The sequence below is a fragment of the Papio anubis genome, chromosome 15 (assembly GCF_008728515.1).
Source record: "Papio anubis isolate 15944 chromosome 15, Panubis1.0, whole genome shotgun sequence".
Lineage (NCBI taxonomy): Eukaryota > Metazoa > Chordata > Mammalia > Primates > Cercopithecidae > Papio > Papio anubis.
This window is the reverse complement of record NC_044990.1, coordinates 53,996,717-54,013,539: the sequence shown is the minus strand read 5'-3', so window position 1 is coordinate 54,013,539 and position 16,823 is coordinate 53,996,717. Positions and strand designations below refer to the sequence as shown.

The 16,823-nt window shown below is 34.1% G+C and overlaps 1 protein-coding gene across 4 annotated transcripts in view; it reads right to left on the bottom strand.

Annotated features, from left to right (window-relative positions):
* LMO7 (LIM domain 7) overlaps positions 1–16,823 on the bottom strand; it is a 313,031-nt gene that overhangs the window by 266,299 nt on the left and 29,909 nt on the right. The window contains exon 7 of one of the 4 annotated variants that reach the window (XM_003913953.3): positions 1,312–1,387. The exons of the other annotated variants lie outside the window; for them this stretch is intronic. Within the exon in view, the coding sequence (XP_003914002.3) occupies positions 1,312–1,387 (76 nt within the window). The remainder of the gene's footprint in view (positions 1–1,311; positions 1,388–16,823) is intronic. 4 annotated transcript variants of the gene reach the window in all.

Here is a 16,823-nt window from a genome sequence, read left to right as displayed (position 1 = left end):
AGTTTTATGACTCCTCAAATCACTCTACTATTGTAGACAACCCTCAAGGTTGCACATTTTTATAAATATTATGTTCTTTCTTTTCCTTGTCCCCCTTGATAGGCCATTTCTTTTTAATAAAGTATGCGATCTGTTGCTAATATTCCAAACACAAAATCCACCTAAATTTGATGGATCACATTTACAGTCACAATCTGTGTCCTTTCAAAACTCTTCTACCTTTATGTAACTTAAAATTAATGTGACAAGGTAATATATAGACAGCAAATGAGAGGTAATAGAACCAAAACTCACGGTATCTAGAATTACTGAAAAGAACTTCTCTTTTGTTGTTTATTTGGCTTTTTTAAAACTCAAGATGGTCTTATGGAAAAGAATAAGTCATAATAAGTATTGTATACCAATTATGAAAAAATTACAAGAAGTTTATTCTGAGTAAATTATCTAAAATTATGTGATCTCCTCCAACATATCATGAAATAGTCCACTGAAAGATAAACTTAAAAGAAAAAAGTACAGGTATCAGCCAAAATACTAAGTAACTAATCAGGGGTACTCTGACACATGCCTGAAGAAACCAATGCCAGAAAACAAAGGCTTCTGTAAAATCTTTAAAAAATCACAGGAACACTACAAAACCCTGAAAACTAGTGACACTCATTATTGAAAACAAAGCCCAATCATTATGACTATTACTCTATCCTTTTTTTTTTTTTTTTTTTTGAGACGGAGTTTAGCTCTTGTTGCCCAGGCTGGAGCACAATAGCGCCATCTTGTCTCACTGCAACCTCCGCCTCCCATGTTCAAGCGATTTTCCTGCCTCAGTCTCCCAAGTAGCTGGGATCACAGGCATATGCCACCATGCCCGGCTAATTTTGCATTTTTAGTAGAGACTGGGTTTCTCCATGTTGGTCAGGCTGGTCTCAAACTCCTGACCTCAGGTGATCCGCGTGTCTCAGCCTCCCAAATATTACACTATCTTTCAAAACTAAAGGTTGTTCAGCCAGATATTGATGATAACCCACTCAATAATTTCGTAACGACTGCCAGGGTGATTTGCAGAAGTTCCCTGTAATGGTTTTTACTTTCTTGCTTTGCTAAAATGTGAAGATGGTATGCAAACCTTTTTGAATTAAAAGTTGCTTAAACATAAAGTAACATTTTTCTAGCAAACTACTTAAAAGGAAAACTGTCACTATATAGGCAGTTAATTTAAGTAAACACAATAAATATCAATAGTCCTGTTTATCATAAGTAGAGACTTTCCCATTTACCATTTCTCTCCCCAGGACAAATTAAAATAGTTCTTACCTAATTCATAGAGATGCCCATCTACATGAACTAATGCAATAAAATGAAGATCTACTTTTTCATCTATATTTGGTGCCTGGAATAGGAGGGAAAAAATAGGTATTATATACATTAGTAGTCAAACAAATCAGTCATGTATATATAAACACATACAAATAACATCAAGTTATAAAAGAGAACATTTATCCAATATAATTCAAGGCTTAATGTTTGGTATAATGGACAAAGAGGGACCATGCCTGTGTTTGCAACAATGTGCTCATTTATCAGCAAGGAAAACAGTGACTAAAAGTACAACTTTCTTAATCTCAACTATCTAAAAACCAAAAATTGTGTTCACCTTAGAAGCCTCAGCATTTAGCACAATGCCTGGTATACAGCATATGCACAATGCATACTTATTGAATGAAATGAATACATGAACTGATATGTATGAGTTTTTAAAATTTGAAATAAGAAAGTTAAAATATTTTTACGCCTAACAGTTTAAAGAAACCCTTTTCGAGTTAAATTTTAAGATGTCAAAAGAGATGTTCCCTTAAAGACTTGAACTCGATAATCTGATGTTTTAACAGTGCAGTGTAAACAGTCTTTGCGTAAAAGAAGCATTTTAACTCACTCTAGATTTTAAACGTTTAAAAATGAATACATGCAGGAAAATAGCCCAGGCGATTAAAAGGAAGGGAAAAAAGAACAAATTAAAGTACAATTCACAGTAGCCTACGATTTTTCTCTTGCTTTGATGCTTAATAAACAATTTGAAATTAAGACTACATCTACGTTTCTTTAGCTTACCAATCAATTTGCCTGAGAAATATCTACATTTCTAAGGCATTCAAATAACATACACAAAGTCGATACATTGATTAACTGGCACTTTCTATGATATGTAGTAACTATACAGCTAATATTAATATGAGTTAGCTATACATCAAATCTAAATGGTTTGAAATGAAATACAATCACTGTTAAATATGCAAGTAGAGCACAAATTTTAAAGGAAAGTTTTCAAAAGGCATAAATCAAATTATATCTCAGATTACTTAATATCCTTGCAGTAACAGATAGTATCTTAACTAAAACATTATATTCTTTTCATCCTCAAGTAACTATATATTTTCAAGTAGTTGTAATATAAAGTTTTCTGATGCAGATATTGAAAGGTACAGAATAAATATTACTATCTTGGATTTACAGAATGTTTCTAAAATATTTATATATACAGTGTCTCACCTAATCTCACATTATTCTTCAGAGGTTATTTCCCTCAAATTATGAATGGAAGAAATTCAACATAAACTGATGTGGCAAGCCAGTTCTTCTAGCGTCACTCTAGAACTACAGAATTCCACAGGTGTTAGCAATCAGGGTTATCTAGTTTTACTGTTGCTCCAATACTGCACTTCTCCATCTTGTGGTAGCCCCTCTAATTGTTGCTTCAACACCACATAGCCCCATCTTGTGGTAGCCCCTCTAATGTCAGAGGCTCCTCCACTAGGTTTTGAGGCAGTCCATTTCATTGTTAGACAGTTTTGTTAGAATTTTCCCTCATACTGAGGCTAAATATGTCTCCTTGTATTTTCCATCATCTTAGAAAAAAGTCTAATCCCTCCTGAACATATTTCTTCAAATATGTGAAGACAGTGATAATGAGTTCCCTTACTTTCCTGGTCAGGGAATCAAAAAATATTAGTGGCCACACAATCTAATATCTCCACTTATAAATAATCAGAAGAGAAACCAATTTTTCAAGTCTAAACCTAGGCAATTATATAAACCGTAACTTTAATTCTATAACAAAAAGGTTATAATGAATTATTCATTCAACTAGAAAACAGTCTTGTCTTTACTCATTTTAAGACAATTTTCCAACAGGATATGAAATACTCTAAATCTTATAAACTTTATGCTTTCATAAATTATTAGTTACCTTAATACCATCTCTTCTTAAGAATTACACATCTTATAGCTTCTATGTTTCATATTGTGCCAGTAACTACAACCATGCTAGAGGTAAAAGTAGTACAACTGGAGTCAGAGAACTGAATATGGACCCAATCCCTGTAAGCCTCGGGTTTCTTATCCATCTCAAGGTTTAAATGAGCTGCATGAACGTATTTTGTAAACTGTTAAGTGTTATATAAATCTTATATATTACTCCAATAATAATACTACAGTATCGCAAATGTAAGCAATTACCAAATGTAGTGACTCAAAATTGTGCATCACTGTACCTTTAACCTAAAAGTGCATACTAAAAATATAAAATTCTAAAGAGGGCACGAAAAGCCTTCAAGCTATTATAAAAGATAAGCAAAGCTCAAAACTTCTAAGCCTTCCACAAAACCTCAGAACCTGTGATAAGCCTTTTCCTTCGGTCAGCTTCAATTAGTCTCAGAGTCTAAAAATCTGTAATTATTTAATTGCTTAAAATTATTCCACTAAAAACAAGAAAAATAAATAAAAAGCAACTTTCAGCAAGTCTTGTTTCAAAAAATGACCAAGAAATAACTACGTGAAGGGCAAAAAAAAAAAAAAAAAGCTATAGATTGGATTTTTTTTTTCCTTCATATATCCGTATATATGAAGGAAAAATTAAAATTCCTCTTTACATCCAACCACTACTTTGGCTTTGAAGCTGCCTCCTGATATTGACACTTCAAAGATGTAGTATGACTATTCTTATATGTCTCTATCTACTGATGAGGATCCCACTCTTTTAGTATAAACAGTACCACTGACTTCCAATCAATTAGTTTTGATACATATAATCCCTAATTTAGAATGCAACACTTCTTAGTTAACTCAAAGAATTAAAAAGTGATAACAAATCAATTAGATATAAATTAAATACTAAATATAAACATCACATTAAAATACACACTAAATTTAATGCATAATTGTATAGCACTTAATATATACCAGGCACTGTTCTAAATGTTTTATATGTATCAAATAATTAATCATCATACTGGTTGAGCATCCCAAATCCAAAAATCTGAAATCTGAAATGCTCCAAAACTCCAAACTTTTTGAGCACCAACAGGATGTTCAAAGGAAACGCTAACTGCAGCATTGTGGATTTCAAATTTTCTGGCTTGAGATACTCAACCAGGTAAGTCTAATATAAATAATCCAACCAAAATCCAAAACACTTCTCATCCCAAGCATTTTGGATAAGACATACTCAACCTGTATAAACCCAATAAGGTACATAATATGATTATGCCCATCTTACTCTCGGGAAAACTGAGGGACAGAAGCATTAAGTAACATGCTCTAGGTCATATAGCTAGTAAGTGGTAGAATCTGGATTCAAACCCAGGCAGTGTGCTTCTAGAATCCATGTTATTTACTACTATGCTATGAAAATATTCAAAGCTATAAGGCAATGGAATTAATATGGAGCCAAGATCAACATTATACAAAAGCATATAAACAGGAAATGCCAAATTTTATATGTTCATTTATATTTGGAACATTTTTAAGTAGAAAAGGAATAATTCACATTAGAATTAGATCAACTGTGCTCGTGTCAGAATTTACACCTTTAGGATTCTACCCTGGTCATCTAATTCACCTTGTATCTCTCACTGTGCCAAATGGCATATGGCACGGTAGAGAAGCAACAAATATCAAATGGATGAATGAATAAAAATGAAGAATGTCATGACCCAATGAGGATAGTGAAACAGAAAGAGAGAGATGCCAGTTTGTTGATACTCAGTACAAATGGAGAAGTATTTGATGATCATACTGGTATTTGGTGGAAGCAAATATTTAAGGAAAGATACCACTTCACGGTTTGAGTACAGCACTAGAAGGGTAAGGGGAAGGAAAGAATGCTTGACATTGACTTTTAATTGTTCTTAAGCATTAAATGTATGTGTAGTCAGACTTCCTCCTCTGGCTTCAAAAGCCATCACGATTTATAGAAATGTCAAATTTCTTATAAATGTATGGCACACACCAAAGTTTTAAGATACTGCATTTCTAGGGAGGCTCTGCTAAACCACAGTCATTGCCTTTAGTAGTCCAAAACATTAGAAAGACAAGAGCTATAGTTGCTTAATTCTGTAGTGTATCATAGCTAGAATTCCATCATCGGTCTCGACACTTAAGATAATTAGTAAGATTATAAGAAAAATGTATTTTTAATAGTTTGTGGATATCATTAGCCTATAAAAGAGAAATCATAAATTTGTGGGAAGCTTACATCAATACACAAGGAGGAAATCTTCATTTCCTACTTGGAAAAGATCTTTAGAAATTGAATAGGCAGGAAAGATCAGATCAAGATTAAACCAAGTACCTGAGCCACCTCAGGGAATAAAATAATAGCTTAGATGAAACACCCTACACCATGAGGGATTTAGGTTGAGAATAGAGTAAGCAAAGTAATCCCAGAGCATGGCAAGAGACTAAAGTCATGCTCAGAAACATTAAAAAAAAAAAAAAAAAAAAGTAATAGCTGGCAAAGAACTCAGAAGGTACACAGCATTTGTTGACCTGAGTCAACTAAATGATTTCAGAAAGCTGAAGGGTAAGAGAACCCATATTCACTTTAACAATTAACCAGACTTCAACATTATCACGAACATGGATCAGTACTCATCAAAAGGCAGGCGCCACTATGTTGGCAGGATATGGAGTGGAAAGATGGATGTTGCAGGCACTGGCAAAAGTCAAGCTAGACTGCAAAGCATAGAGGTATGCTTGCAATCTTATTGGGGGAGAAAAAAGCTAATGGTTGAGTGAACCAAGAGAAAAGCACTCTGAAGACTGAAGTTGTTTAAGGAAAAAAAAAAAAAAAAAAGGACAGCCCTTGTCACTGGAGAAGAGATGGAAGATTGACTAAACTTACAACAGAATGGAGACCCAAAGATGGTAGGCGTAAGAAGGGTCGCCAGCGACGAAGACGGAGAGATGGACTGGTAGCCTTTGCAGGGCCTACATGGTAACGTTTGACCCAGGGCAGGGATGCATGGTGACACAATGATGAGGCCTTCGTTCTGCAGTGGCTAGAATGAGGCTGTGATGAGGATGGCGAGGAGGACTACATAATTAAAAAAGAGAATATTTTACTTAGACCACGTTACTGGGTGATCATTTATTCTTAAAAGCAACGTATGGTCATGCTTGTAATTCATATGGTCTACTAGTTTTAATAACCATAATCTAGCAAAGGATCATATATGAATATTGGTTAAAAGCAGGTAAAGTGGAAATATATAACCAAGTATCAGGTTATATGCCATAGTTCTATAAGTGTACATTGGAAATATTCATATAGCCTCATTTGCATAGCACAGACTCATGGAAATTAATACTTAAAAGCCACTAAAATTATTACATCAAATTGTTTTTAAAAAGTAACACACACACAAAAACTAGGTAATGCATATAAAATGTACAAAGAATAATGGGTAGAAGAAAACTGTATGGTGATAGGCATTGGTAAAAAAGAATTCCTTAAAAGGAATAAGCTCCAAGAAGAAAAAAAAAAAAAACAACTTTAAAATATAAACAAGAGTGAAATTAATCCCTCCAAAGCTGACGACCTGAATAAACTATCCTCCTACTTAGGCTGATACGTTACATGGAAAACATCATGGCCTCTTAGCTATCTTTTAGGAAACGATATCATTAAATAAAATACACATCTTTTTTATGTCAGGTGCTTTTTAAGGACTTAACATATATCAGTTCATTTAACCTCCCAATAATCCACAAGCACAACTATTCCTGTTATACAAGTGAGGAATCAGAGCACAAATGGGTTAAGTAACATAACTAAGGTCACATTGCCAGCAGGTAACAGAACTGGGATTCAAACCCAGGAAATCAGGTTCTAGAGTCCAATGATCTTAATCACTGTGGTGTATAGCCGAAGTGACCAAGAAAAATATGTTATTGCTAAATGGAACAGATAGTGTTAAGGAGAGAAACCATTCTGATAAGGTTAGGGTATTTTGGGAATCACCTTTTCAAACACTATTGTACCACAAAAGGCAAATCTAGCCAAGAGTTTTCTACAAAATATACAAGGATATAACATAATAGTAGTAATCCAAATGATTTCATAATTGTCACATTCGATTAATAACACCAGTATATAAAATAAAAAATTTGAGGGAGTATGACAAAATTACAATCACTATAATCATAGTGAGAAGAAATAAAAAGAATGGTAATATAAATCCTCACTTGGTGATAATAGATTTTGCTAACCATAACAACCATAATAGATTTCTTTTAAGGAAAATGAGTTTTACTTTCCGAATGATTTTTAAAACTCTTTTCAACTCTGAAAATTCTCTAATCCTACTTAGTATCCTCAATCTAAATAAACAATATACTAACCTTAAAAAAAAGCTATCATTTTGATGGGGGTTTAAAAAATATGTTCGAACATTTTAGCTGCTCATAATAAGCATCAGTCAATCAAAAATACATAAATGAATTCTATACTTGGTTCTACATGGGAACAAAAGTGTATATGATAGTGTCTCCTCTCACAGACATAATTTAATCAGAAATTAATTAGTAATATTACTAAACCAGAGTTGTACAGTGAAAGAATATATAAAGTTGGGATGGGTGAAATAGGAAAATATTCTTGGCAAACAATTCAATGTGAGAAAAAGAACAGAAATAGAAATAAGGAAGACATGTTTAGAAGAGTAATGTGTCAGGTCTGAAATTTGAGTTTATTCTTTCAATTTAATAAGTTAGCCTCTTACTTTTTCATGGGTATTGGCAAAAGGCATGAGATGCCTGGGTCAGAGAAAAAAAAAAAAACAACTTTATTACTCATAGCACAGCAAGGAGCATGACCATCAATACGTTTGTGCCAATTCACATGAGAACAACAGACATAGCTAGGGTGGATGGTTGCAAAAGAGTAGGCTGCGTTACAGGAGAGGAACACTGAGCTGGGGAAACCACTGGTTTACAGCAAGCAGTAAGCAAACAGGCTCTTTGTTCCGGAGGCAAAGACATTACCTCATCCCTTAAGGTTGCTTACTCCAAATACACCTGTGAGAAATGTGATTTCCACCTTCAAGTATGATGACCCTCTTCTTTTGTCATTTTTGAAGAACCTTTTTGAAAACTTTTTTTAAAAAAAAATTTCAAATTTACACAGTTACAAAAACAAGCATAATACAGGAAACACCTAGATTTGACTATGACATTTTACCTTCATTTGCTTTATTATCTCTTTACCTTTTTCTACATAACTTTTTTCCCTGAATCATTTGAAGATAAGTTACATACATCATGGCCCGTTAATCCTAAATTCTTCAGTATTTCCTAGGACTAAGGGAATTATCTAACATTAATATCAGTGCAGTTATCACCCTCAAAATTTTATATTGATATAATACTTTCTCCTCATCTCCCATATTTTAATTTTGCCAGTTATCTAGTTGTGTAATTTACAGCATTTTCCCCCAGGATCTAATCTAAGCACAGATATTAAATTTATTCATCATGTCTCCTTAGTATCTTTTAACCTGGAACATTTCTAACAATCTTTATCTTTTATATTTTAAGCATCAAGCCCTTCTCCATTTTTCAATAAATCATTTTCTATTTAAAAAGTCATGCTCTCTGTGACTAGAGACTGCTTTACTTCTTCCTTTTTAAACAATATTCCCTTTATTTCCTTTACTTGCCCTACTATATTGGCTAGGACCTCTACTACAGTAATGAATTTCATTGACTTCTGCTTTTATCTTGGTTATTTCTACCTTTTACGCACTTCGGATTTAACCTGCTCTTCTTTTGCTACCTTAAGGTAAAAACGTAGATCTCTGACTTGAAGCCATTTCCCTTTTCTACTATAAGCATGTAATACTATAGTTTCCCTAACCCATTTTTTTTTTTCTACTATAAGCATTTAATGCTATAGATTTCTCTCCAACCCCTGCATTAGCTGTATCCTGTCAATTTTGGTATACTTCTTTTTAGTCAATTCAAAATGTTTTCTAATTTCTCTTGTGAAATCCTCTTTGATCCATGAGTTATTTAGAAGTGTACTATTTAATATCTAAATATTTCGGGGATTTTCCAGGTATTTTTCTGTTGTTGATTTGTAGTTTAACTCCACTATGAATAGAAAACATTCTTTGTATAATTTTAAAATTTTTTTAAAATTTAAAGTTGATTTTCTAATCCAGAATATGGTCTATCCTGGTAACTATTCCACGTGCACTTGAGAAGACTGTATATTCAACTATTCTGTTCCAAATTGAAGTGTTCCACAAATATCAAAAGGGTCAAGTTGTTTGACAATGTTGCTGAAATCTTCAATTTTTTACTAATGTTCTGTATTTGTTTTATTCATTCTGAGTGTTGATATCTCCATCTACAATTGTGAATTTGTCTGTTTTTCTCTTCAGTTCTAACAGTGTTTGCCTCATACATTTAGAGGTTCTAACTGTTAGCTGCATACACATACTTTCTGTTATGTGTATGCTATGTCTTCTTGGTGAGGTAACCTCTTTATCCTTACATAATGTCCTTCTTCATCACTGGAAATATTCCTTGTTCTGAAGTCTACTTAACTTCATGTCAATATAACTACTGTGGCTTTCTTTTGATTAGTGTTTGTATTGTTCATCTTTTCCCATCCTTTTGATTGTCACCTTCTTACGTTTTTTAAAGTGACTTTCTTGTAAACAGCATATAATTGTGTCTTGCTTTTTTACCAAACTGGTCTTTCTTTCAATTTGAGGGTTTATAGACATTTGAGTCTTTATAATGACATTTCATTAACTTCATGTGATGTTTTATATGGCTGGATTTAAATCTACATTGTCAGTTCTTTATTTTTTCCATCTGGTCTGTTACTTTTCTGCTTTTTGCATTATTTCTATCATTCTATTTTATCTGTACTGTGGGCTTCTTGTTTATACTTTTTAAGCTTTTCAGTAATTGCCCCAGGATTTACAAGATATACATACCTTTAGTTATGGAGTACCTTCAAATAGTATTACACCACAACATATATAGTATAAGAACCTCACAACAGTATTATCCCAATTTCTCCCTCCCTTCCTTTGTGCTATTGTCTTATTTTATATGTGCTATAAATTTATAGTACATAGTTGCTATCTTTGATTTAGTAATCCTAATCATCTTCTAGAGAAATTTAAAACAAGAATAAAATGTATTTTATATTTACCTTCATTTGTTCCATTTTCAGTGCTTCCCAAATCTTTGTATAGCTCCAAGTTTCCATCTGGCATTGTACTGTTTCAGCATAATGAAATTCCTTTACATTTCTTATAGTGCAAGTAAGCTGGTATGAGCTCTCTCAGTTTTTGTTTGTCTCAAAGTTTTTATTGTTAAAATATATTTTTGTTCCATTGAACTCTTAGCTTTCTAAAAATATCATTCTTTTCTGGCTTGCATAACTTCTAGTAAGGAGTCTGCTGTAATTCTCATGAATTCTTAGTATCTACTCTGTCTTTATCATGTGGCTGCCTTGAACATTTTCCATTTATCTTTGTTCTTCAGCAACACTTTCCATTTATTTTTGAATTTTAATGTGTCTCAGTGGTTATATGTGTGTGTTTGTTTTTTTGGAGGATAAAGGTATTCATCCTATCTAGTGTCTCTGAGATTCCTGAAGCTGTGGTTTGATATCTTTAATTACTTTTGGAAAATAGTTGCCATTACCCTTCAAATACTTTTTGTCTCAAGGCCCCACCCCTCACCCACTCCCACCCCCATCATATCTTTCCATCTCTCTTCTCCTTCTGGGATTCCACTTTCACATATTACATCACTTGAAATTGTCCCACAGCGTTTGGATGCACTGTTTGTTTTGTGTGGTTTTTCTTCCCCTCTTTTCCACTACTTTTTCCCCTTTGTGGGTAAGTTTGGGTAATTTCCAGTGATTTATCTTCACAGTCACCAATTCTTTTGTCAACTTTGTTGAGTCTACTGGTGAATCTGTTAATGGCATTCTTCATCTCTAGTACTGTGTTTTTCATTACTGGCATTTCCATTTGATTCTTTCTTATGTTAATAGTTTCCAATTCTGCTGATACTACCCATGTGATGGAACATGTTTTCCTCTTTTCCACTTGAGCCTTTAAGTATTTTAAATTTTCTGTCTGATAGTTTGACATCTAGATCATATCTGAGTCTAACTCTGCTGAATGCTTTTTCTCATGATTTTTAGTTAAAAGCCATACACTTTTCTAGGAGTATAGATAAATAATATGTATACCTAAAAATGGGCATGTCTCATCTTCTGCTATGACTTAGTGCATGAGGATAAGCCAACCTAGTCAAGAGTTTAACTGTTTGGGTTTTACTGTTACTATAATTACCCTGAGAATACCATTGGTTTAAAATTCATCTGGCACAACCTTGGGCTTAGACTGGGAGTTGGGTTGTAGGATGTTTTCTTTTTCATTGCTCTTGTTCCACCCTCAGCTTTAGGTTTTTGCTCACGGGGTATGCCTCAGAGAAGGTCTCTCTCCATATTATTGACCCATCCCCACACATTTGAGACCTGTTTCTTGGTGCTTGCTAGTCTAATGGTGGGTTTGTGGAGGCATTCTGTATTGTTCTGTATCAGCCTCTGTCCCTGGATATCAAGGCCAAGACTTTCTCAGGGGTTCTTTCCTCCAGTGGTAGAAGAACCTGCCCCTCCCACAAAAGGGGTGGTCTTATCTCTTCCCTTCCCCAGGAAAGGTTTTCTGTCTGAGGGTCTTTAGACTTTGTTCTATAGGGGAGAAGAATCCAGGCTTGGTGCCTTTCCCACAGCAGCAGCTGCTCTCCTCCCCTAGGCCTGCACTTAAAGATTCACATCTTGTCCCCACTTAATCTCATGAGCACCCATTGAAGTCTGCAGAGAGTAGATACAAGCTCGCCCTTCAGGGCTGTTTACAGGGATTTTATAGTCTTATGGTAGCCTACTTGTGACCTTAAGCAATTTGTTATAATTTTTAGCTATTTTGTTTCATTACCCATAAATTTTGGGCTTCTATTCATCTCAGTAAGTGTATCTCTACATCATTTTTCTTCTCCTTCTCCTTCTTCTTCTTCTATTCATCTCAGTAAGTATATCTCTACATCATTCTCCCCCTTCCCCTCCCTCCCTCCCTCCCTCCTCCTCCTCCTCCTCCTCCTCCTTCTTCTTCTTCTTCTTCCACGGAGTCTTGATCTATCGCCCAGGCTGGAGTGCAGTGGCACACCATCTCAGCTCACTGCAAGCTCCGCCTCCCAGGTTCAAGTCATTCTCCTGCCTCAGTCTCCCAAGTAGCTGGGACTACAGGCACATGCCACCATGCCCAGCTAATTTTTTTGTATTTTTAGTAGAGACGGGGTTTCACCATGTCAGCCAGGATGGTCTCAATCTCCTGATCTCGTGATCCGCCCACCTCAGCCTCCCAAAGTGCTGGGATTACAGGCATGAGTCACCATGCCTGGCCTACATCATTTTTCATGGCAACATATTATTCCTTAAATAGATGTACCATAAATGTAACACTGCACCTTTAGATTGTTTCTGGTTTTCTACAATTATGCTTTAGTGAAAATGTGCACACAAGTATCTATATATGCATCAGTCAACAGTAATAATATTGGTATCCAAAATGATGTTATAAAACAACAACCATAATAGCTAACATCAAGTGCTTACTATCTTTTACCAGATGTTCTAAACGATAGATGCTACAGATCTTCACAATAATCCTGTAAGGTACATATTATGATTATTTCTATTTTAAAGATAAAGAATAATTTTTCCCCAAATGTTATCACACTAGTAATTTTAGTCTTCTTTTTGATCATCAGGCTTTCCAATAAAAACTTATATAACAGAGGAAGGAAGAAGAAAACGATAATGAGTCTGAAAGTACACTCTGTTAAATGAGTCCCATACATCAAAGCTTGTGTGTATGTGTTTGTATGTGGTTAATGTTTTATAACATTCAAAATAGGACAGCACATCAATATACTGTAATTGTTTATTTAACCACTTTGTAAGGCTTGGGGGCAGGCAAAGCTCTTGTCTACCTTACTGCTCCTGTGATAGCTTACTAAAGATTGTTTCTAACAAGCATGCCAAAATGTTAAACATTATAACCAGTAACTCTAAATTTTTACTCTGGTCATATTTATTTTTACCTCCTAATGCTAAATGAACACACTATACACATATTATCTTCAACTGTATAATTTACACTATACACATATTATCTTCAACTGTATAATTTCCAGAGATAATTCATAATACAGACAACACAGTGTACATCGTATATATTTTCAATTTCAAAGAATTGATCTAATTCAGAAAGAGACTTTCAAGCAATAACATTTCAAGAGATGGAAGGACTTTGAAATAAAGTGTGCTATTATGGAAACCTAAAATTCATAGGCTTTCCTCCTAGAATTACAAAGATTAAAGACACATACACCAACTTTAAAATCTTCATAATATTAAGTTAATGCAATTGTTTAAGCAACCTAATTTTTAGCTCTGCTTTCAAATATGAAAACGTAAACTGTGAACTGAATCTTGAGCTAGATGGCTAATTTTTCATATTGTCTTCCACACTAATTGGAAAAGATTAAATGTCTACAGTTTATTTTTGAATATTTCATAAGAGTCTTAAAGAGAGTTCACTTTTTAGAGAGTCTGAATAAAGAACTCAACTTCCTCGGTTTTTTCATTCTGGTGAAGAGTCCAAAATCACTAACAATTATTTATTTCATTAAAACCATTAACAACACCAGTGTTTGCCAGGACATTAACGGTGAACCTGTGCCCTCACTGTTGACTGTGTGAGCACTGCAACAGTATACTGTGACGTACATATACCACTTTACAGGAATATAAATTCATCTCTTGATTATAGTTCAAAAAAACCTAGAAACCCGAGGAATTTTGAAAAGCAGATTAAATGTTTTACTCTTCAGGAAGAATGCTAAGATATTTAATAAGTAATTGTTGCATGAGATGTTTAAGCATTACTTCTGATTTAAGCATTACTTCTGATTGAAACCCTCTGAGTTTAAACACACACACACACACACACACACACACACATATTCACTTACACACACAGAGAAAGTGAGCTATGAGAATACAGACCATAACCATGACAGTTTTGGGTTTTTCAGAAGCACGAGGACCTATTTGACTTGCCCAAAGCCACATAACTAGTGAGTGTGAAAGCCAGAGGCAGACTCATGACTCCCAGCTCCAATTTCAGTATTTTCCATTGCCCACAAAGCCACTGTCCATCAACTGTCAACTAATTTGACTGATTCATAAAGGCACATCTATTACTATTTCTATCTGAATTCCTGAATATAATTCAAATCTACCTTCTAGTTGTCAAACTTAAAACTAGTTCAAAAAACAACAACCATCACCACCTAGGTCCTCAAAGGCCAAATTACTTTTCCTTCACAGTTAGTGTGCATGCACTTTTTAATATGGAAAAAAATGAATAAATTACTCTTAACTTTTAAATAAAATAACCAATGTATTCGAAATGCTGTAAAGGCTAAAAAGAAATGATCCAGACTTTAAAAAAAAAAAAAAATCAAAGAAAGCAGAGGATCTGCCTAAGAGTACTCCTCTATTAAGAAGTCAAGTGTTTTGCTAGTGGCTCACACCCGTAATCCCAATACTTTGGGAGGCCAGGGCAGAAGGATCATTTGAGTTCAGGAGTTCAAGACCAGCCTGGGTAACATAGGGAGACCCCATCACTACTAAAAATAAAAATAAAAAAATTAGCCAGGTGTGATGGTACATGCCTGTGGTCTCAGCAACTTGGGAGGCTGAGGTAGAAGGATGGTTTGAGCCCAGGAGATCAAGCCACTGCACTGCAGCCTGAGCAAGAGAATAGGAACCTGTCTCAAAGCAAAAAAAAAAAAAAAAAAAAGGAAGAAAGAAAGAAAGAGTTTGGTTTGGTGGGTACTGTAAGTGCTTAAATCTAAATTATGTTAAAATTCTAAAATAAAGTAAGTGGGTTTTGGTTTACAGCCAAGGCATTTTCTCATTTAAATTGACATACTGTTATTACGAAAAATATCCTTATAACCATGTAATTTCTTGAACATGAAGGGATCATTAGTGGGTAGATAGTTAAAATAATTACTGTTTTCTAAAATGTACATAACATGATTACCAAAAGAATGTGGCTGGTTTATGGGTAAGATTTCTTGTTAAAAGAAAAAAAAAATCTAGTGTTGAGTAAGAACTGACTTAGATGTTAAAGGCACAAAAGAACAAAGTATTTGACACAACTCTGAATGACTATTTGTAACTTATTACATGTTTGCATTAAATTACTAGCTGTGAATAGCCTTGCTTTTAAGGCAAAAACAAAAATTTAAATTTTAAATTCCTCATTTTATTTAGTTTGAGCAATTTCATTTACCTACATGTTTTGTTGCCTTAAGAGCATGGAAGTACCCACTAGCTGTGTGACTTTGAATATACTAGCAACTTCTTAGATTTCCCATCTGCAAAATGGGGTAACAGTTATCTTATGGAGTTGAGAGGATCAAACTAGGGTACATACAGCACTTAGTTAGCCTAACCCATAACATGAATTCAGAAAATGGTACCCATCATTATAATAATATGGCAGACATACTTTCAAAAGGAGTAAGAATTAAGAAGGTGAAAATACTTGAAAGCTGGTGAGCACCTCAAACAATTTTGAGGAGAGGGAGAGGGAGAGGACAAGACCACTGAGTCTAAAATATGGCACAGGGAAAAGAAAATAATTGGGAACATCTCTAGAGCTGCCAAATGCTATGAAAATTAGATTATAAATGTGTGTACACATATGTGTAAGGACATGTGTGTGTGCATGCATGAGAACACATACATGTGTAACTTTGAGTTTAAAATCAAAATTATAAATTAATTCTAAATGAATTTCTGTAGATTTTTTAGTAAATTTCAGTGTATGTAATACATTGGATTACAGCAAATTTAAGGTTCAAATTTTAAAAAGGAAATTAAAACCAGATCCATGCAAAAGATGCAAAGTTTCCTACAGTGTATCCATGTTCGGTTGGCAAAGAAGTCACAAGTTAAATATGGGATAGATATCAAAATACACAAAATACCACTACATATTCCATGGAAAATCTGGATAATGGTAAGTTTCTTCATTTTGCTCACCTAATAAATCAAGATGCCCACAGACATCAAGATATTCTAAAAAGACTTTTTTCCCTGACTGGTTTAACAATTATGTTTTCTCCCTTCACTTTATAATTCTCCATGTTAGAAATATCTATTAATACAATACCTATACATCTACATGTTACATTAAACCTAAACTTACCATTGTTAAACTGTTCAAACTAATTCCCGGAAATTATTTTCTTTACAATTTGAGAGTAGCCCCAAATAAAGTTCTCCTTTATTACAAATGAAAAAAATCTTATATCCTAACATTACCCTCTATTCTGGAAAGCTGTGATATAAAACAAAACTAACAGAAAACTTTCACCATCAC